We start from the raw sequence: 21,718 nt of genomic DNA on the forward strand, positions 1-21,718 counted from the left end.
CTAGTGAGGCATTCCCTCCAATAACACTGCTGAGCGCAGGTCAGGAGCCAGGAGCTTTGGACTTTGGGCATTCACGTGCAGGGAGCCACTCTTGGCCCTAACTGCCCTCAGCACTCCTGCGCTCTAGGTAGCACTGCTGGGATTTCCTAGGTTCAAAGAGGTTAAGTCACTGACTCAAGCTTGGGGCAAAATGTAGTCAGTAGCATAGTACCAGAGGTACTTCTGCCTCATCACAGCTGGCCCCAGGAGCTACAAGAGGAAGTCCATAATTTATTCAATAATACTTTGAGACTATGAAGTGTTCATTAAATCTCAATAGGTTAAGTCCTGAGTTCACATCCAGACCAAGCCCAGAATAAATCATCTTATTTTACGGCCCCATCACCTATCTATTTAATGTGAGACCAGAAAGCATTTCCCTGTTACTGCATACAGATGGACTGCCTTCCCTTTTGCTTTGACCATTTGATCTTTTAAATAGCTAAATAAGAAGTATGGCCCTCAAGGAAGGGCCCCGGCCTAATCTTTCTCTATGTCACCGGATGTGTCCTAGATTAGTTTCAGGAATAATCTATCAAAGATTTTCCAGTGCTGTGTAATAACAGACTAGGACAAAGGGCATCCTTTTAGCAAAGAATAATATTTTGTAAGCAGCTTTATAAAACCTTTGGGAAATACTATCTTGAAAAGAACCTAGTAAAATATATTATCTGTATTACAAGTGTGATTGGTCATCAATTAATATGACCATGACCTCTCCTTCTTTCTTCATTACCCTCAAGTTTCCAGTTTCTCTCCAATAATCATCAAATTTGTGAAATGAGCACTGATTGAATCAAACAGAAGACTTAAACATGATAAAAGAGTCTCGCATTCCCGTAAAATTAATGACAGCTCGTAAAATAACAATGGCTAGCCATTTTGCGAAATGGCAACATCAAGGAAATACATCTAGTCTCATAAAGCTATCTATGCCTTCCTAAGGAAAAGATTTATGGCCTGCATTACACAGGATCAAATACATGAACAAAAGTAAGAGTCAGTTGTCCATACCAAAAAGTTTAAAGTACACATTATTATTGTTTCAGACTGATGGCTTTTTTATCCATTTCACAACTAATTACTAAGCACCTACTTACTAGGCACTAAGCAAGGGGGTGCAGTGTTGAACAAGACAGACTTGGTCGCTACCTCCATAAGTCCTACAGTCTAGAAAGCAAGTATTTTTAAAATATTTACCAAAAGGGCTCCTGGGTAGCACCGTGGGTTAAGCCTCTGCCTTCAGCTCAAGTCATGACCTAGCCCTGCATTGGGCTCTCTGCTTGGCGGGGAGCCTGCTTCTTCCCCCGCCCCCCTGCCGGCCTCTCTGCCTACTTGTGATCTGTCAAATAAATAAATAATTTAAAAAATATATTTACCAAAAAATATACGATTATAAACAGTGACAACTGGGATAAGGAAAAGTTAGATTTTTGTTTCAGGAAAAGTGTAAGTAACCCTGATATTTGAAAAACTGCCTCTGTGAAAAGTGATGTATTACTGGCAATGCTAGTGTGGCTTCTGGTGCTTCCCAGGTCTTGCAGTTAAAAGACTTCACTGTTTTAAGTCTTATTACATCATCCTATTGTAATTACAGAGCAATGCAGAAATTGAGAGATGCACAAGCAAGTATAGATAAGGTGCTATAGAGATACAGAGGCAGGACTTGCAATCAGGGAACAAGCAGCAATTCGGTTTGGCAGAATCCTCAGGAGGGAAATAAAGTTAAGGCTGGAAATGAAAGAAGGGGCTAAAGTAATGAGAACCTAGAGTAACAGACTAGTTCCCAGACTTTTTTAATAGGGAAAAGGCAATCTCTGAGGGGGCGTGTGGGTGGCTCAGTCGGCTAAGTGTCTGGCTTTGGATCAGTTCATGACCTCAAGGTCCTGAGATGGAGACCCACGTTGGGCTCTGTGTTCAGCAGGGAGTCTTATCCCTCTCCCTCTGCCCCTCCTCCCACTAGCCCACTCTCTCTTGTGCTCTCTCCATAAATAAAATCTTTAAAAAAAAATAAAGAACTTAGAAGGTTGTTATTTCAGGGAGATTTTAGAAGCAAAAGACAAAATATAGGCAAAATATAAAAGGAAAAGTGAAATAATGCTTATGAATATCATTTAAGTGACTACTACAATAATTGGCTAATAAGGGTGTGGATTACTAATGTTACCAAGGGGACTGAAGAGAAGAGATACAGGTAAGCTACGCTGAGGAAAAATAATTGTTGTGTCAGTAACTGACTAGATATGTAAGAGAGACCTTTGAGTACTGAAGTCCAGGACTCCAAAGAGAACAGATGAGCTATTTACATAAAGCCGGGTAGTTAAAAAGGAACTTGATTTTGACCCAGCTGAACCTGAGGTACCAGCGACACATCTAGCTGAAGCTTATCGGAGAAGGCAGGACCAGAAGTACAGATCTGTCATCCTTTTAAGGTGACTGTCGATGTTGGAAGGATAGGCAAAGAAGAGAGCACAGTTAGGAGCACGTGGGTGGCTCAATGGGTTAAGTCTGTGCCTTCGACTCAGGTCATGATCTCAGGGTCCTAGGACCGAGCCCCGCATCAGGCTCTCTGCTTGGCGGGGAGTCTGCTTCCCCTACTCTGTGCCTGCCTCTCTGCCTACTTGTGATCTCTCTCTCGGTCAAATAAAAAATATTTTTAAAAAAGAGAGAGAGAGAGCGTGCACAGTTAGAGAAAACTGCTGAAGGCAGAATGTTAGGGGAACCTTAAACTTATAATGAAATGATGCAGAAAAAGAGAACTTGGGAAAGTAAATGAAAGAGAGCTATGGAGAATAACAGAACCAAGGGAATGGGATGAGAAAGGAGTCAGTGAAGTTAAGTGCTAGAGAGAGATAGAAGGATCTAAGGAATGAGAACATGTATCAGATAGTGAAGGAAACTAATCACGTTTCAAAATCCAGAGCCAAGTCTCAGGAGTCATGATTGCTGCCACATGCCTGTCAACTCTGGCTAAGGTTCTATCCTCTTTTAAGATTCCAGGAGAGCCTGAATGGTGCAGTGGGTTAAGCATACGACTCTTGGTTTCGGCTCAGGTCATGATCATGTTCTTGAGATCAAGCCCGGTGTCTTGCTCCACATTCGGAGTGGAGTAAGCTTGGGAATGTCTTTCCCTCTGTCTCTGCCCCTCTTTCTAAATAAACAGACCTTAAAAAAAAGGAGGGGGGAGGTTCTAGACAATTTACCTTGCCTTATCTGTGATAGGTAGATTTCTCTAGCAAATATTAAATGCAAAGAAAAAAAAAAAAAGCAAAGTGTAGGGGTGCCTGGGTAGCTCTTGATTTTGTCTCAGGGTCTTGAGATCAAGCCCTGGGTTGGCCCCAAGCTGAGAATGGAGCCTGCTTATAATTCTCTCTCCCTCAGCCCCTCCCCTGCTCTCTCTCCAACACAACACAAAACAAAAAGGAAAGAGTACACATCTACCTTTCTAATCAATGTGAGATTATATGGAGAGAGTATCATCAGGCCATCATCAATACTCCATTCTAACAGGCAAAAAAACTGAAGCACCTGAAAATATTCAGACTATTCACAAGGTCGGTAACATAGTAAGTGGATGGCAAGCTCCTAGATGGCTATTTAAGTGCCTTGTCTACCCCTTAATTTATTATAACATATAGTCAGGTAGGCTTAGGATAGAGTTCCAAATACTTTTTTAGAAGATGTTTCATAATAGGGGTTTTTCTTTAATCATGTCTCAGTGCATGAGCTAATATTGAGTAAAAACATAGTAAAAAAGTCATTATAGCAGGTTAATATCACAATTTATATCACAGTATTTGCTAAATCTTGGAAAAGTTGAATTAAAGATTCAGTTAGGGAATTACAGATTTACATACCTGTGGTACCCATCTGGAGGACACAAAGCTGGTCACTTCTATTACAGACAAGCCAGTTTGGGAAAGCTGGTTGATAAATTCAATTTTTATATCTGTAGGAACTATAACCTATAAGAGCATTAAAAATTATTTTGTAAGTACTTTGTATAAGGTCTATGGAAGCATAAACAGAAAATAACTTCCTAACAAAAGCAAATATTTAATATGCATACATTTAATAGCAATTCAGAACAAACATAATCATGTAATCTATGAAACGCATGAAAGTGTTTAGAATCTTAGTAAATATTTCAACTTAGCATTTGAAATAAACTGTCTAAAACTAATATCAAACTACCTTTTCATTCTGCAGTCCATCCCTAGGTCCAACTTCCACTATTTTAACATACTCAGGGAGTCCAGATAACTGGGATGTTTCCTGAAATGCAAAATACAAGGCAAGAAAAACAGGTTAATCGTGAAAACATAAAATTTGCTTTTTTGAAAAGTCAATCAATTACACTTTGTTAAGTAAAATTCTCACTCCAGAAATGTAAAATAGCAAGAAACCGACACAATGCTGCGACCCACATATCAAGTTTATATTATTGGCAACACTAAGTCATTTTTTTTTTCTAGCTCAATGATATTTAGTCTAATTGTGGTCACAACTGGAAAGATTAATTTTTAAAATATGACTGTGGAAACATAACATACTCAGGATCTAAAGAGCAAACTGTTAAATAACTACATGTGAAGATAAATTCACCATTTTTAGAATTAATTTAAAAATTATATCTTTTGGGGTGTCTTCTTTGCTCCGTCAGTTAAGCATTATAGCCTGGTTTCAGTTCAGGTCATGATCTCAGGGTCAGGAGATCAAGCCCTGTGTCCCGCTCCGTGCTTAGCACAGAATATGCTTGGGAATCTCTTTCCCTCTGCCCCTCCCACCCGTGCTCACTTGCTCTCTTTCTTGAAAATAAATCAATCTTAGAAAACAGAAATGAAATTAAAATAGAAGTCTGTTGTATTAACAGACTTCTACTGAGCACAGTCAAAGATGTCACACTCCATGAGGAATGTGGCCCTGGTTTTCTGTCCTGTACCCAGAATGCTGAGGCAGGAGAAATGGGTTTGCTGTTTATTTCCTTTGTCACAAGGCACAACCAGCACCAGAACACAGCTTGCAGGAGGACAGAGCCCCTCCACAGGGACCTAAACCCTCAATATTCCACTGGGAACATTTAACTCTAAGCCCAGTGCAATGCTCTGTTCTACCTTTTGGTCAAATCTGGAATGGAAAGAGGTCTGGACTCTATAAACTTTCTAAACATCATATTGCAGTTAATATTGGAATCATCTCCCGGTCTCTCCGAGCCATGTTAAGTGAGGGTAACTACCATCAATTTCTTCAAGGGATCGCTGACAGAATCGATCAAAATCAACAAGACCTGTACTTCCCAGTGGCTTTCATTTTGCCTTTCAACAGGAATCATTGGGTGTGGACTAACCAATGTGTATTTTCCCACTCTTTCCTTGTGGCAATCATCAGCATACACTGGTGAAGTGGCTGGTTTGGAGGCAGAACCCAGTCTGTTTCTATGACAATGAAAAATGCTCCCTGGTACTTTTAGTGCTCATAGCCAATATGTTGTTTTATTGACATTCTGCGTTATCTCACTCAAGAAGCGTATACCCAGATGATCCCTGCTACAAAAGCTCCACATTTCCATGAAACTGGGCAATCCAATAAGCAAAAATTAGCCACAAAGAAAAAGAATTCCCATTTCTACACCTTCCAAGCAGGTTGGAATCCATGCAGCTGGACGGGTGTAGGGTTGAGAGAGGAAGCATGGGGTTCTGGGGGCCGCTCAGCTTTAAGCTCAGCTTGGGATGGCAAGCAAGAAACCATGTCTCATTTACAGTGGTCATAACTGCAAGCAGCACTGAAGGATAGATGGCAAGGGGAAGGTGCAGTAAATAAAAGAAGTTCACTCTTCTTTGCTGTCGCCTCTAGACCTAGGACTGCAGTAACGAAAAACAAAACTGGCCAATATTAAACCGTGTTTTTTCATTGTCACGGATTGTTTCCTGAAACTGCACTTGTAACAGCAATTAGCTTGGAGCATACATGGCTGCAGAGGACATCTTTATTAAACAGTAGTGCTTTAACCACCACAAGGAACACAGTGTTCTCTAGGGTATTACAATTTGCTGAATGCAATAAAAGGACTCAAAGCCCTCTTCTGTAACATTGCTGTAGCTAGCTAGCAGAAGAACAATCTGGAAGGAAAAAAACAATCTGAACCCCCCTACCCAATACAGCCATTTCAGTCAAAGTGTTAGGTAGAAGCTAGATATGAGCGCTGGAGGGAACACCTTGAGGCAGAGTCCCAGGTCCCCGAAGGAGAATGATAGAGACATGAACTAGAGGCAGGGATGGTGACAAATAAGCTACACATTAAAAGCTGGGGAGCACCACATCCTGACCTTGTGGTTTCTGAGCCCTTGAACCTGACAGACCAAAGAGGTTGTGGAATATGCCCTCTTTTCTTCCACCTTTGCCCCAGGGAAACTTCTATACTCATTACACTGCATCTGCATTGTGGGTACAGCCCTGCAGGATGGAGAAAGCCTGACATGACAGTGTGTAGTACAAACCTTGTAGGAGCCAAAATTCCCCCTCCTAACCTGTGGGAAGAATTCCCCATGTGACTGGAAGCAGCCTCCGTCAGAGAACACCACAAAGCACTTCACTGCTCCTCCCAGACCAGAGAGACCCAATAATATCTAATCCATAAATAGCCTAGGGGCTGCCTCCACCTCATGGAACTGACCACTCACCCACCTTGAGAGTCTGCCTCTGCTTTAATAAACTGCTTTGTGCTTGCTACGTTCCTTCTGGTGGTCTTTATTGCGGCACGGATCTCCTCGTAAATCTTCCTGTGGTACCGAGACCTTCATCCCACCCCACCACGTACATTCTCTCTCACTCGTAACAAAAGCTGTGTATGTGCTCAGTTGATATGATTTTAGGTTTCTTCGTGAATATCACGCTATTCTTTTGTCTTTCTAGGCATGAGTATTGTATTCCCTCTAGCAGTGTATCTGAGAAATCAGAAGAAAGTTCAAATGTGTTCAGTAAGCTCAAAGAGTTAACGAGTTCTCCTTGATGATCTCTGGTCTTTTTCGAGGCATTACTATATCTGTATGGATTCTCTAAGGAGCTGTAGCTATATGTCAGCAGGGCCTACTGAAAAAATTCACCTAAATGCTATACAAGCCCATAGAAGTCAGTGATTCAAAACAAATCTCGTGACTTTCCCCACCTCATGCCTCTCCTCAGATATTTCTCCACCACAAGCTACTGATACCTAAGTGTCCATTTACTACTGGTTTGAGTTTGGCAGATTGCCAGCATCGAGCACAATGCCTAATGCTTAGACTATGCCTGATAATTACCCGTTGATTGTATTAGTGAACCTCTTCTTTCACTGGCTTCATTAAAATCATTTTTCCCCCTCAGTCTGTTGTTATAGCCTCCCTAAGAAATCTTGCTAACCTTGTTTTTCCAGCATTAGAATCTTTCAGCATCCAGCAGTCACCTTCAGAGACTAAGGTGAAATGATTCACGACAAGCCTCTCATCTTCTACCACACTGCCCTTCAGGCATCCTCTGATTTTAGCCATGCCAAAGTCATGTCTTCCATACTTTAATGTCTGTACACATGAAGTTTCTATTGGTAGGAAATACCTTCTGTCTATGGGAAAGACTTTTCAGCAAACCCATTGTCTTCTTCACAGTCAAAGGACTGGCCTGCATTTCTCCCATGTCAGAGTTACTTCTGAACAAATTCCAGTCAATGGAATGTAAAGGTGAAAGATATAGACTACTTTAGGGTTGGCCCATGAAAACATCCCATGCACATCCCCCCAAGTGCCCTCGCCTTCAGTCAGCCTGATGCCAATGAGTATGGCAAACTTGAAGCTGACAAAAACAAAACAAAACAAAAAATTAAACAGCCGATCTCTCTGGATCACTGCTTAAGAATTCTGTGTCAACAAGAAGCAATTATTTTATGTTTTATGTGAACAAAAATGTTCTCTTAGACCATTTAGATTAGAGGTGTATCTTTATAATTACTAACTGAAGAATGGGAAAGGGTCTGAAATTTTAGCCCACCTAAAAGCTAATTAGTGAGCCTACCAAGGATGCAGGTGAAAGGCACAAGACTCCTGGGTGAGAGAAACAAAGCTTATTACAGCAATAGCTGTAGCTAGAGGATCAGGGTTTGTGCTGGGTCCCCAAGCCCCGATTCCCACAGGGAGAAGCAAAGAAGACAAGGTAACACTTGGACAAGCAATGCATTGCATTACAGGAAAGGAATCCCAAGCCTAGTGAATTTGAAACTCTGGTAATGGGTGGTAAGCCTATCTCCATGGCCAGAGATAAACATCATGATTATTACACTTGACTCTGAGCATGCCTACATGTTGCTTTAGAGGAAGACCGTATCTCCATCTTCTAAGATTTCGATCACCCTTAGCCTTTGCTCCAGAAGGAGACACTCTATCATGTAAAGCTGTTCCCAACACAAAAAATCTTGAAAAGATTGTTCGGAACCAAGGCACTTGGAACTCTGCTTATAGACATAGAAATTCAAGACACACCTGGAGAATTTTTTCCCAATCCTACCCATGCTTCATTTTTACACTGTCTTGATTTGTAGCAAATTTTCACAATTACAAGGCTACTGTGTTGGCTCCTCCAATTACAAACAAAGGCTGGGGCCAAATTTGTTCAACTGATCTCATGAGACATTTAATTAAGACTACTCTCAACAGAACTATAAGCAATAGAAGGGAACTGGCAGTGTTGCCCTCACCCTCCTCTGAAGTGTCCTAGGCCTAATCAGCTGAATAAATCCTACGCAGTAGAGGCTTCTACACCAGAAACTAAGAGCTGTTTACTTGGTGCCCGTCTTTTGATGGTGGGCATGTTGCCACGCTCACCTCTAGGATGGATCCAGATAGCAATGATGGCACTCCAGTGATGGAGACTCGATCAGCAGCTTGATTCCGGGGCCTCAGCAGAATATGGGCCTCAGGTGATTCAATCAGCACAATTCATAGCACCCAAACATGTATCTTTGATTGTCAGTCCGTGGATGTCCAAATGGCAGACAAGTTAGATAGGGTATTGATCACAACCCCAAAGTAAGCCAGAAAAATGGTAATAGCCTTGAGTTCTCCTGAATGGGTGGAATAACCACAACCATTTTTAGTTCTTTGCAACTACAGCAGGGGTTTTACAACTGCAGTAGCCCTATGGACATCATCAGGTCTCGGCCATATCACCCCAAACCAAGCCACGGCATCAGGAAAAGCACTGTAAATAGAAGGGTACCATGGAACTGTGTCTGCTTCACGTAGCGGGGTGGGCAGAAGAGGGCAACTGTCATTTTTTTGTGTAAAGCTGAGACTGTGCAAGGGACAGGCTGACGACTTGCTCGAATATGCCATCTTGATTTGATTAGTGAGGCCTGCTGAGATTGTCCTACCTTGTTAGTCATTGAGTCCAAGCTGATCTCCTCAAATGGAAATAGGCCAGTCACAAGGCCTCCACCATTCAGGAGTCCAGTTTCAATAAGAACCCAATAGCAAGGTAATACCTGATATTCAAAAGGTATCTGGTAGCTGTGCCAGGGCAGTGAGGGATCTAAAATCCTAACCAGCACCTCCAGATGGAGCACCTGACTTCATGAGAAGTTCCAATTTGCATCATCACCAGTCATAGAGACATGCAGCTCTCCCTAACTGAGATGATCCCCTCTGGCACGTATGGGACTGAAAATTATAATCACATCACACATCAATTTTCACCAAGTGTTCATATACAGAATCAACAACAGTACACTGTATTGGCTTCAACAGCATCACTCAAAAGGTTACTCTGGTTCTCTTTCCCCACTGTGGACACTGCCCAAACCCCATCACTTGAAACAGGACTCCCCACCTTCATGGGACTGAGCAGGATGGTGACTTTGATCCTTTATATGACAGCCATAAACATTTGAATCCTCCCTCTCCCCAAAGTTCCCCAGCATACTCAGATGGGCAATTTCTAATTATCATTTTTCCTTAAAGCAGATGAAGGAGGAACATTGGGAATAATCTGGGGGCATAGAGGGAGAAATGGGTTCTGAATCAGTAAGACACATTTACTTTCAATTTGGGGTAGCACAGTAGCTCCTTACCAGCTCAATTAAATCAACTTGCAATGTTTGGAAAGCACACAAAGCCCTACATTATATATCAAAATCATCATTATGAACACTATTGATTTTTAACGTGGGGAACCCCTGGACTCTGCATCTATAACTGTGTTGGTGTCCAGCAGGATAATAGGGTTTGTTCCCTCTGGCTGACATACGCTTGATTTGCATATGATCCATCATCAAGATAACATCTCTTAAGTCCTCATACAGTCACAATGTATTGACTAAGGGACTTCTGCAAAGTGGCAAGGCTAACTATAAAACTCATCTAGAATTCTTTGGCTCCCTTCTCACTCTCCAACAGGTTGCCTTTCAGCACTATTAACACAACCTAGGTCAGTAGGGTCCCCCATATTAGTCAATGGCTGACTCATCTATGGCTCCTCATAGGAGCTTATCTACCCTGGCCAGGTGTCCCCAAGAGGGCCAAAGTTTCTGTATAGCAGGCAGGACCTACAGACTCGGAGACCTTGTGCAGAACAGGCCAAGCTGTATGAAGGTCCATTACCACTGTTCCTCCAACACAAGCATTACTTACCCTACCCTATCAACTCCCAACTGAACGAATCAAAGTACTTATGATTCACCTGGTTTCTTTTCCTAATGCTGGCCAAATTTATTCCTTCAATACTCCTAGCAACTCTTGATGAAAAGAGGGAAGAGAAGCTTCAGCCCACAAAGTGTTTGTCTTACTACTAGTTGTTACAATGGGTGTACCTGAGACTGACTTCCAGGTGGCAAAGGATGTTCCCCTGCTCCTAGGAAAGTTAACATAACCAAGGCACCACTCAGCCCTTGAACCTGCTTCCTGTAAACTAGACAGCCACTGTCTTCCTAATTTCTCATCATTAACATACAATAAAATAGAAGACCATATTTTGCTCCATTGACTACAAAATCTGATCAGTATGTTTGTTACCAATTTCCATTGACTTCCCTCAAATCCCTTTCATCCGTTGGCAAAGTCCTCATTCAAGAAATCATGTTTTCCTCTACATCTTATCCTCATTAACAAAGTGTCACAACTTGTGAAGGACTAAGATTGTGCTAGCTCATAAGCAACCCTACCACAGTTTATGGGTGCCAGCAGAAGATAGGCAACTCTTGAACCCGAGACAAAGGCTTTATTATTTGCATTAATAGTAGTCAGAGCATCAGAGCATTGACATTTCCTTGCACTGGTTCCCTAAGCATGACAGGAGCTTGGGAACCTCACTATTTTGTAATGGGCATTAAGCAAAACTGGCCTTTGCTCTATTTCCCAAGGTTGTTTGCTAGACAAACACCTTGAAAAATTATTTCCAAAGAAAGTTAAGCAGTGCCTTGCTAATATGTCATACAGAAATGCAGGAGATCCAGGGAGAATTGCAACTCAACATTCTTATGACCTCAATTAATACATAGTTATTGTTCTCAACAAAACCTCTTATTCATTATCCAAGGTTCAGTTTGTCCTCAAGACTCTTCTGACCTCCTGAAAGAGAATTCAGTAATTTCATTTCTATGATCCTGTAGAGACTATCATAAAATAGGTCTGTAATTACCACTTTGCCCATTTCCCATTTTTTTATTATAAACCTTCAGGGTCATCAGGGGTGCCTGGGTGGCTCAGTCAACTCAGCATCTGACTCTTGATCTCAGAATCATGAGTTCAAGCCCCATGATGGGCTCCACACTGGGTGTAGTCTACTTTAAACAAAAAAATAAGTAAATAAATAAAAACAAGACAAAAAACTTCAGAGTAATAAGAGTGGACACATAAAAACACTTAAATGCTATATTTTAAATGAATGAATGGGTGAAGCAAATGAGCTTATATCTAAAATGTACACAAGTAAGACTGAGCCTTCACTTATCCTTCACATGTCACCAACATTATTATAGTTACTGGATACATGGAAATGAACCAAACAAACCACCACTGCCCATAACAAGCTTATACTTCAGTGGCACAGGGATCTGCAGGTTACCTTCTGGAAGTGGACATGGGGCGGGGGGGTGCAGCAATTTTTTTTTTTTTACACTGAATACATGAGAGTTGATGAATGACTTATATGTTCCAAGGAGTTGCGTTCAAAAAAAAAAAACAACCTGCACAAGTTACCAACATAGTCTTTAAACAGGCCTATAGTCTGAATTTATTTTTATAGCATTAAAAGCTCTATGTTACTGAGCTCAGTGTATCCTGTTGAACACGGACTAGTGGAGAATGCCAGTGAAAAACAAAAGCTGTATTATCCAGAACAAGGCTTTCAAAAAGCGATGTTATATGGCTGACTGTATGCCCACATCTGGCATCAAATTTCTAATGGTTCACTTTCATAGAACAATAACAAAAGCAATACTATCTTGCCTTTACATGTTGCTGTATTATTCCAAAGCACTTTTCTTTCTACATTTCATCTGTGAAGCTACCCTGTGAGGTAGGCAGAGTTGTAAGAGAGATTAAGTGACTTTCTAAGGTTACCCAACTAAGTTCCCTGGCTCCTTTTCTAGTTTTCTTTAGGATGAGATTAAATATACCACAAACTATTGAGCTTAAGGTTGAGAAATAATGAACCATTCTTCAGCACAGGACATAAATGGGCTGCTTTACTCACATTTTCAATCTTACATAAAATTGAGTGGAAGGCATATTTTGATGAAGATTTCTCTGAAATCTTAATGGGGTGTGTGCATGTATTTATTTTTTATATGTATACACAAAATACACATGTGGGGCTTCTATATATATACAGTCAACCCTCTTGATGGTGAAAAAGGATTCCTTACTATTCACTCTACAAATACTGCCTTTTTTTCCCTGCTAAGAGACCACCACCAACCACAGTAGAAATTTCCTGACATAATTTTATATGTTCCACTCACTTCATTTCCTGAGGAGTAATTTCATGTGTAAATAAAGTCTTATATAATGTTGACATATACTGTTTCATAGCTGGTATTCTTCCCATGGAGAACTGCTACACCAGCCAAATCAAATGCTCCCACTACACAGATGAGCAGTCTGAATCAGAAAGTTGTAGGGTTTTCTTTTGAAATTAAATTGAATTTTTTAAGGGAGCATTTGATGTCCACTTTTCCAAAAGAATCTACTTTTTCCATCTCATCTGAAATATGCACACGGTACATTTTCTGGTAACATTAAACCCTCCACATTCCCCTATTTGTTGTTTCTTAGATATTTCCCTTTTAACCTAACACAGTCAGAAAGACATAAAGCATTATCATTGATTGGCTAGATATCCACAGAAACCTTGGTCCTCTGGAGCAATCTAAAGACATTTCTCTCTCCAGTGCCTTTCCGGGATGAAGGGCTGAATCAACAAGGCTGGTATTTGAAACCCTTCCTTCAGAATATCCACGTCCCACTGTTGACTCAAAGGCAATCTCTAGCAGTTTAAGAAGAATTTACTTGTAATAAGATAAAAATAAGTTTGTAACGTATTATTAAGTCACCTCAAACTTAATGAACAATATATCTTAATTTACAAAGTCAAAAGGTAGAAGGTATCCACTTACTGTTTAATAATTTTTGACAGCCAAAAGGGAAAATGGAATTTGTTCAGTACCTTGTTCCCAACTACAGTCAATGTTTACCAGAGATTAAAAACAAGTTCTAAAAATGTTAACACTCTTCTGTGTGTATACATACTAATATTTGTTGAAGCCACTAAATGGAAAATTAGGGCTGGGTGTCAGGGTAGATAGGGAACATAATTAAATAGGAATTCCTTCTGGGAATATATAAATTTTATGAATACCTAAATAAGAGTGGTTACCCAAAAAAGCAGAAAAATATTATATAAGATTATCGGCCATTTGCAGCTGATTGAAATACAGAATAATGGACACTATAAGAATCAAACTTATTAAAAACTTTTTTAAAGGTGGGGTGCCCGGTTGGCTTAGTCAGTTAAGCTTCTGCCTTCTCCTCAATGGGAGGCCTGCTTCTCCCTCTCCCCTCCCTTACCACTCCCCCTTGTACCCTCTCTTTGAAATATATATTTTTTTAAGATTTTATTTATTTATGTGAGAGGGAGATAGGGGAGCAGCAGAGGAAGAAGCCGACTCCTGCTAAGCAGGGACCCTGATGCAGAACTTGATGCTAGGACTCCCGGGTCATGACTGGAGTCGAAGGCAGTCACTTAACCAACTGAGCCACCCAGGCACCCTCAAATAAATATTAATTTTTTAACATCTGCATCACTTAAGTTCATTTCCCAGTTGAATAAATTCCATTTTTAAAAGTGTCTTGACCTAGGGCCCCTGGGTGGCTCAGTGGGTTAAGTCTCTGCCTTCAGCTCAGGTCATGATCTCAGGGTTCTGGGATGGAGCCCCACATCAGGCTCTCTGCACAACAGGGAGCCTGCTTCCCCCTCCTCCTCTTCCTGCCTCTCTGTCTGCTTGTGATCTCTCTCTCTCTGTCAAATAAATAAATAAAATCTTAAAAATAAGAAAAATTTCTTGACCTTATAAACCAGCAATCACACTACTGGATATGCACCCTAAAGATAACAAATGTAGTAATTCAAAGGGACAATGTTTATAGCACCAGTGTCCACAATAGCCAAACTACAGAAAGAGTCCAGATGTCTATCCACAGATGAACGGATAAAGAAGATAAAGAAGATATATCTATATAATGGAATATTTGCCATCAAAAAAGATGAAATCTTAACCATTTGCAATGATGTGAATGGAACTAGAGGGAGTTATGCTAAATGAATAAGTCAGTCAGAGAAAGACAATTATCATATGATCTCACTGATACAGAAAATTAAAAAAAAAAACAACACAGAGGATCATAGGGGAAGGGAGGGAAAAATAAAATAAGACAAAATCAGAGAGAGACAGACAAACCATAAGAGACTCTTAATTCTAGGAAACAAATTGAGGGTTGCTAGAGGGGAGGTCGGTTGGGGGGATGGAGGAACTGGGTGATGGGCATTAAGGACACGTGATGTAATGAGCACTGGGTGTTAGATGCAACTGATGAATCACTAAACTCTCCCTCAGAAACTAATAATATATGTTAATTAATTGAATTTAAATAAAAATTTTTAAAGATAGTGTCTTGAGTGGGTCACCTGGGTGGTTCAGTCAGTTAAGGGGCCTACTCTTGGTTTCAGCTCAGGTCATCTTCTCAGGGGCCTGGGATTGAGCCCTAAATCAGGCTCTGTACTCAGCATGGAATCCGCTTCTGTAATTTCTCTCCTTCTCCCTCTCCTCCTCCCCCTGCCCATGCTCTTTCTCTCTTTCTCTCAAATAAATCTTTAAATGTCTTAAGCAATAAATGTATAGATATGTACTTAATAGTCATTCACTGTTTTAATATAAATGCATAACTATATTATAAATTAAATATTATATGAGGACTGAAAATACAGAATATTAACACAGTGAACAGTTTATGAAACATGGATGGTAATCAATAGAAACAAAAATAAAATGAAAGTTAAAAGGAGAAACAAAGTGAAGAAATCAAGAAATCAAGAAATCAAGTGCTTTTTAATGCAGGGATTTTAAATTTATCTTAATGCTTTTACTGGACAGATTATAGAATTCAAAAAAGAAAAACTGCTATGCATTGATATAGCATGAGATCTTGTTTCTGTAAATGGTTGCTGTTATTTACATTATTTAGTTTCAAGAAATAAAATTATTTATTCTTGCATTCATGGAAATTTAACAATAAAATAAACTTTATGAAAAATTAGCCAACATCTATAGCTTTTCCTTTACTATAATCATTAACATGGTATTAAAGTTTAAGATAGTAATAAAAGTGTTAATTAGAAAGCCAAGAGAAAAGTTTGACTTGAGATATTTTAAGTATGGAAATTTACTTGTTCCTTGGTGACTTTGTTAATATACATATTTTTTTTAACCACTAAGATTGTTTTTGGCTCCTACAAATAAAAAGGTAGTCAGACTAATTGAAAATATACACATGCACGTGCGCACACACACACACACACACACACACACAGAGTTTTAGAAAAACTCCAGATTCCAGGGGAAAATAAAAGTGATATATCATGTAATACACCAATCTTCATCATGGAAATCTTTTTTGGGATGATAAACTTCTGAAAATAGTATCTTGTAATAGAACATGCAAATTAGTATGTTAAGCTAGCTATACAAACAGCATGTCCTTACAGCCACAAAGTTTAAGAAAACGATTGGAATATGTAATTTTGTCAGAGTTTTCAAGTTCATACACCCAAGCTGGTATAGCAGTGCTTTTGCTGGGGAAACTTGGCTTATTATTTGGGTAAGAAGCCACAACTCACTGTTCTAAACAGTTATTTAAATTTGGGTTGCCAATATCATTGACAAAAAGCAATTATTACTTTACATGACTTTTTGTTTTGCCACTGTTGGTTTTATAACTATGGAAAATTATGAAATCAGAGATGTGCCTTGAGTCTTCAATTTTAAAATACTCTTTATTAAGCACAGTAATACTAGAGAATCCATTCAAACTTCAAATAAAATTTTTCAGCTCTTAATGAAGCCCCTTTATCAAAACACTCTATTCAGTAGTGGGTATTTTTTGATGGGCAAAAATCAAAATGCCTGAGACTCTGCAAGTTTCTAGACATACACCAAAAGTTCTTTGAAAATAGCTCACTAGTTAATAATTTATTGTGTCTTATCTCATGATAGGTCAACAGTTTCTTGATATTTGTGAGTGATGAACTGTTGAGTGTTAATGATGGCAGAAAAAGAGACTAATAGAGATAATACCACTTGTTAGTGACATTAGGTAGAATCTAGGTATTTGGAAATTTGGCCTATTATTAATGCGTGTTTTGGTGTGCTGCTGAGCTATACCTTTCAGGACTGAGACATTTCCAGAAGCCGGAGTTTTGGCAGCTGGTGACATTTCATTTAGCCACCTCACCCACAGTTGATCTCCTCCCTGTGATGCAACACTGTCTCAGGTAAATGGAGGTGGCCACTGATGGAGCAAATGTGCTCTTTTGGATACCTGATAGAAAGAGCATGAACAATCCCACTGGTTTGGGACAAAAGAGAAAACATTCATAGAATTCTCCCATGGCTATACCAACTCTCTTACCATCTCTCATAATATATTTCAAGGGACCTGAAATATCAGAGACATTCTTCAGAACATCACACGGATTCACTCTATCAATGAATAAAGTTCTAACAGTATGAAAGGATACTCAAAAGTGTATTAAAAATATGCAAGTAATTCACAAGACTTAAGTGTTTAGTTTTTTTTTTTTAAACTCGGGCATCTAAACAAAACAAAAATGCTGAATATTCAGTATAGAATTCAAAGTGTCAAACAGTCCAATCAATACAATAGAAACCCTGTCTCTAGGGCATGTATTGCCCCAAATGCCAAGCATACCACCACTCCTCTATTTCAGACCAAGGGCAGAAAAAAGTAATAAAACATGGCAGTCTTTCACAGTGAGCTCGGGTATGGGCTCCTAGGTCTTCTCAGCACAGCCATCTGCTTTAGTATCCACTATCCATGTAGACACTAGCTACAGTTACCTATTACCAATGATTGAACCTAACAGACAAACCCAAAACCTATTTGTGATATTCAGGGTAGTGGAAGTGTTATCATCACTGTTAACCGTAAATAAAATAAAACTCCTGGTTATTTTACTAGGGAAAAAAAGGGGAGGGTTATTCAGGAATAGCAGAGAAAAGCAATTTGGGACAAGCAAGCGATGACAAAACCATACGCAAGTCTGGAGAACAAAGGTAAGGAACACTCTTTTATAAAGGAACATGGTGATTGGGGAGGCTGTTATGAACGAAAAGTCCATTGTTGTAAAATCAGAAGTTCAGCTTTTTCCTGGCTGATCTATAACAATCTCTTCACTAGCTGGTCTGTTTCAGGAGAGGCAGAGAAAAGGAAAACCTTTCTTCCCCCTGGTGGGCTAGTAAACTAGTATCAATCTGCAAGGTAATTTTCATCCTGTTGGGTCTGCAACTGACAAGCAGTGCTAGAACTGAGTGCTGCCCCTTCTGGCCTCCGAACTCCTTATGAGTGAAGTATCCTTTCATTACTTGTCACATTATTATGTATCTTATTTACTCCTCTATGAAATGAGCGCATAAGGGGTTAATATCCAAAATAAATACAGAACTTAATACACCTCAACACCAAAAATAGTAATAATACAATTAAAAATGGACAGAGGACCTGAAAAGACATTTTTCCCAAGAACACATACAAATGGGGGCACCTGGGTGGCTCAGTCAGTTAAGCATCTGCCTTGGGCTCAGATCACGATCCTAGGGTCCTGGGATCGAGTCCTGCATTGGGCTCCTTGCTAAGAGGAAAGTCTGTTTCTCCTACAGCCCCTCTCCCCCAGCCCGTTCTTTTTCTCCCAATAAATCTTATATACATATATACATACATATATATCAAACAGATACGTGAAACTATACTCATTGTCACTATCATCAGGGAAGCACAAATGAAAACCACAAGGAGATATCATCTTATACCTATTAGAATGACTAGAAACAAAAAGGTTGAGAAATAATATGTGACGGTAAGGATGTGGAGAGGAAGAAATCCTCATGCACTGCTGGTGGAAATGTAAATTGGTACAGCCAACACGGATAACAGTATGAAGGTTCCTCAAAATTAGAAATAACAAATGATCCAGTAATTCCACTACTGGGTACTAACCCAAAGAAAATGAAAACATGAACTCAAAAAGAAGTAAGCATCTCCATGTTTACTGCAGCATTATTTACAGTAGCCAAGATATGGAAGCAATGTAAGTGTCCCTCGATGGACAATGGATAAAGAAGATGTTCTTTACACACACAGAAATACCGCTCAGCCATAAAAAAGGATGAGATCTTACCATTTACAACCACACAGATGGACCTAGAGGGTATTTTGCTAAGTGAAATAAGACAAAGAAAGAGAAATATCATGGGATTTAAACTACCTGTGGAATCTAAAAAGCAAACAAAAAGCAGAAACAGACCCCTAAATACAGAGAACAAACTCATGGCGGCCAGAGGGGAAAGAAGTGAGAGGATGGGCAAAATAGGTGGAGGCAAATGGGAGGTTCCAGTCTTCCTGAATGAGTAAGTGACAGGGAAAATTACAGCACAGGGAATATAGTCAATGGTACTAAAATAGCGTTGTAGGGTCACCAATGGGATCCCCACTTGTGCTGAGCCTAGCATAACGTACAGACTTGTTGAAGCGCAAGGTTGTACACCTAAAACTAATGTAACGTGTCAACAATAGTTTGATTAAAAATAAAATACTGACAACTCTTTGAAAAATCACTTGAAATAAAATGGAGATCACAGTAGCTGTGAAGAGTTGCATCCAAGCCACATGTGGTGCTGTACATAGAACGGCCATTAGACAAACAGGCCCAGGCAGCCATGTTTTTGTTCATTCACTTAATTCTATCTGTGTAGCTAACAGACAAAACCCTAGGCTAGAAATCGGTCAAAGAAAGTCCGTTTGGATATGAAGATCTATTTTCATGGAGTTACCCTAGTTAAAACGTTCCTAAAATAAATTATTGTAGTAGCTTTTTTTCTAACACGACTACCGAAGCAAATCTTAGAAAGGCTTTTTTAAAGGTTTTATTTCTTTATTTGACAGAGAGACACAGCAAGAGAGAGAACACAAGCAAGGGAGTGGGAGAGGGAGAAGCAGGCTTCCTGTGGAGCAGGGAGTCCAGTGGCTCAATCCCAGGACCGTGGGATCATGACCTGAGCGGAAGGCCGACGCTTAATGATGGAGCCACCCAGGCACCCTTAGAAAGTCTTTTAAATGCCATGGTGCAAGGGCCATCCTGTATAGTAGTAAACAACTCTGGAGACAGAAGACCTGGATCTACCACATACTTTGATGCACAAACTTGAGGAAATAATTTGATTACTGTTCTTCATTATCCTCTTTTTCAAATGGGAATGTGACTCACCTCTGAGCCAAGCGGTCCTTCTCTTATACGTGTATTGTGAAGACTGAATATGAATATAAAATATGTAGCTTGGTGAAGAGTTGGTACTTGAACGGTGTTTATCATGGGCCCTTCTTAAGGTTAACATGAAGACGCGAATATTTTAGAAGAAGCATAGCTTAATGGTATTTCATTAGCACTTTAAAATGTACCGGTCTGTTTAAAATATACAATGAAAGGAATCATTGTCGATAGCAGAGCAGATTACCTTATATAGTTCTAGTCATAATCAAAATAATACATGGAAATTATTCAAGGTCTTTCAGCAAAGAGCTCAAAACTCTTCAGAGACATGATCCTATTCTGGAGCCTGCCAACAATTTTATCCACCTCCAGGGCTGACACCATCAACTCCACCCATCCTGTTCCACTTGGCAATGTCAACCTCAGTTTGAACCTTTGAGAGACGAGAGAGGGGCACTCACTTCATTAAGAGGGTAAATAAGAGCTCAGATTCAAAACCTGGCTGAATAATGCCGTAAGTAAACACAGGAGTCACAGTTATTTACTTGTTGGAAATGTTCTTCTGGGGGGAAAAATGAATTTAAAAAGCAAATTAAATATATTAATAATTCTGATTGGCCTCACATGCTCAAGGCAAGAGTATCAAAAAAGGTCCCTGAAAAGAAATAAAATAAAATAAAATAAAAGGCCTCTATCCTCTCCACAAGCTAGATTTCTTCTTTCACCCCAAGGAGCTTCCTTTCTACCTTAAAGAATAGTTTTAGGTATGGAATAGTTTTAGTTTTTTCAATTAAAAAAAAAATGAAGAAAACAACAAGAACAATGTAGCTCTTTTTGTGGAACACAGAGCCAGAGGAGGACATCACAGGGTCAGATTTAAGCTGACCCACACCCTTAAGCATGAGAGACTTCCCAGTGCCCGAAAGCCACCCAGTTACTCATTTTGTCACCATTCTTGGAGTATACTGATTATTCTAATTACCACTATAGGAAATAGAATACAAAAGTTCCTGACCTCAAAATCCATCAGAATTTTCAGAAATCTCATCACTTGGGACATTGAAAATATATGGCAATAAAATATACTGAAACCCTCAAAGTGGGGTCTTAGATCATTTTGAAAAAGTTATGGCAATGTGCATGGCCCCTTGAGGCATGGAGTCCATGGCAGGGCCCTACAGGTGGTAATGTCTAACACTTAGACTTCTTTGTCTCTCTACAACCTGTCCTCCTAAAGGCTTCCACATCTCCGTAAGTGGCATATTCTCCTTTTAAACAGCTCCTACAGACTGAACATATGTTTCCCCTACAAATTCATATGTTGAAACCCAACCCCCAATGTGATAATATTTGGAGGTAAGGCCTTTAGGAGATGATTAGGTCATGAAGTGGAGACCTCATAAAATGGATTAGTGCCCTTATAAGAAAGACTTTGGAGAGCCCCCATTACACGTCTCCCACGTGGGGACAAAGAGAAAAGACAGAAAGACCGCTCTGAATGAGGAAGTGAATTCTCATGACACCAGATCAGCCAGCACCCTGATGTTGGACCTCCCATTGTCAAGAACTAAGAAATAAATTAGTGGTCTATAAGCCGTCC

General features: G+C 39.8%; 1 protein-coding gene across 2 annotated transcripts in view; it reads right to left on the reverse strand.

The window, feature by feature from the left end:
• HMGCLL1 (3-hydroxymethyl-3-methylglutaryl-CoA lyase like 1) overlaps positions 1 to 21,718 on the reverse strand; it is a 207,000-nt gene that overhangs the window by 153,099 nt on the left and 32,183 nt on the right. For both annotated transcript variants that reach the window (XM_044253100.1, XM_044253089.1), the window contains exons 2-3: positions 4,234 to 4,314; positions 3,897 to 4,004 (exon numbers count right to left, since the gene is read on the reverse strand). In XM_044253100.1, coding sequence (XP_044109035.1) covers positions 3,897 to 4,004; positions 4,234 to 4,314 — 189 coding nt within the window. The remainder of the gene's footprint in view (positions 1 to 3,896; positions 4,005 to 4,233; positions 4,315 to 21,718) is intronic.

The sequence above is a fragment of the Neovison vison genome, chromosome 1 (genome assembly GCF_020171115.1).
Source record: "Neovison vison isolate M4711 chromosome 1, ASM_NN_V1, whole genome shotgun sequence".
Taxonomy (NCBI): Eukaryota; Metazoa; Chordata; class Mammalia; order Carnivora; family Mustelidae; genus Neogale; species Neogale vison.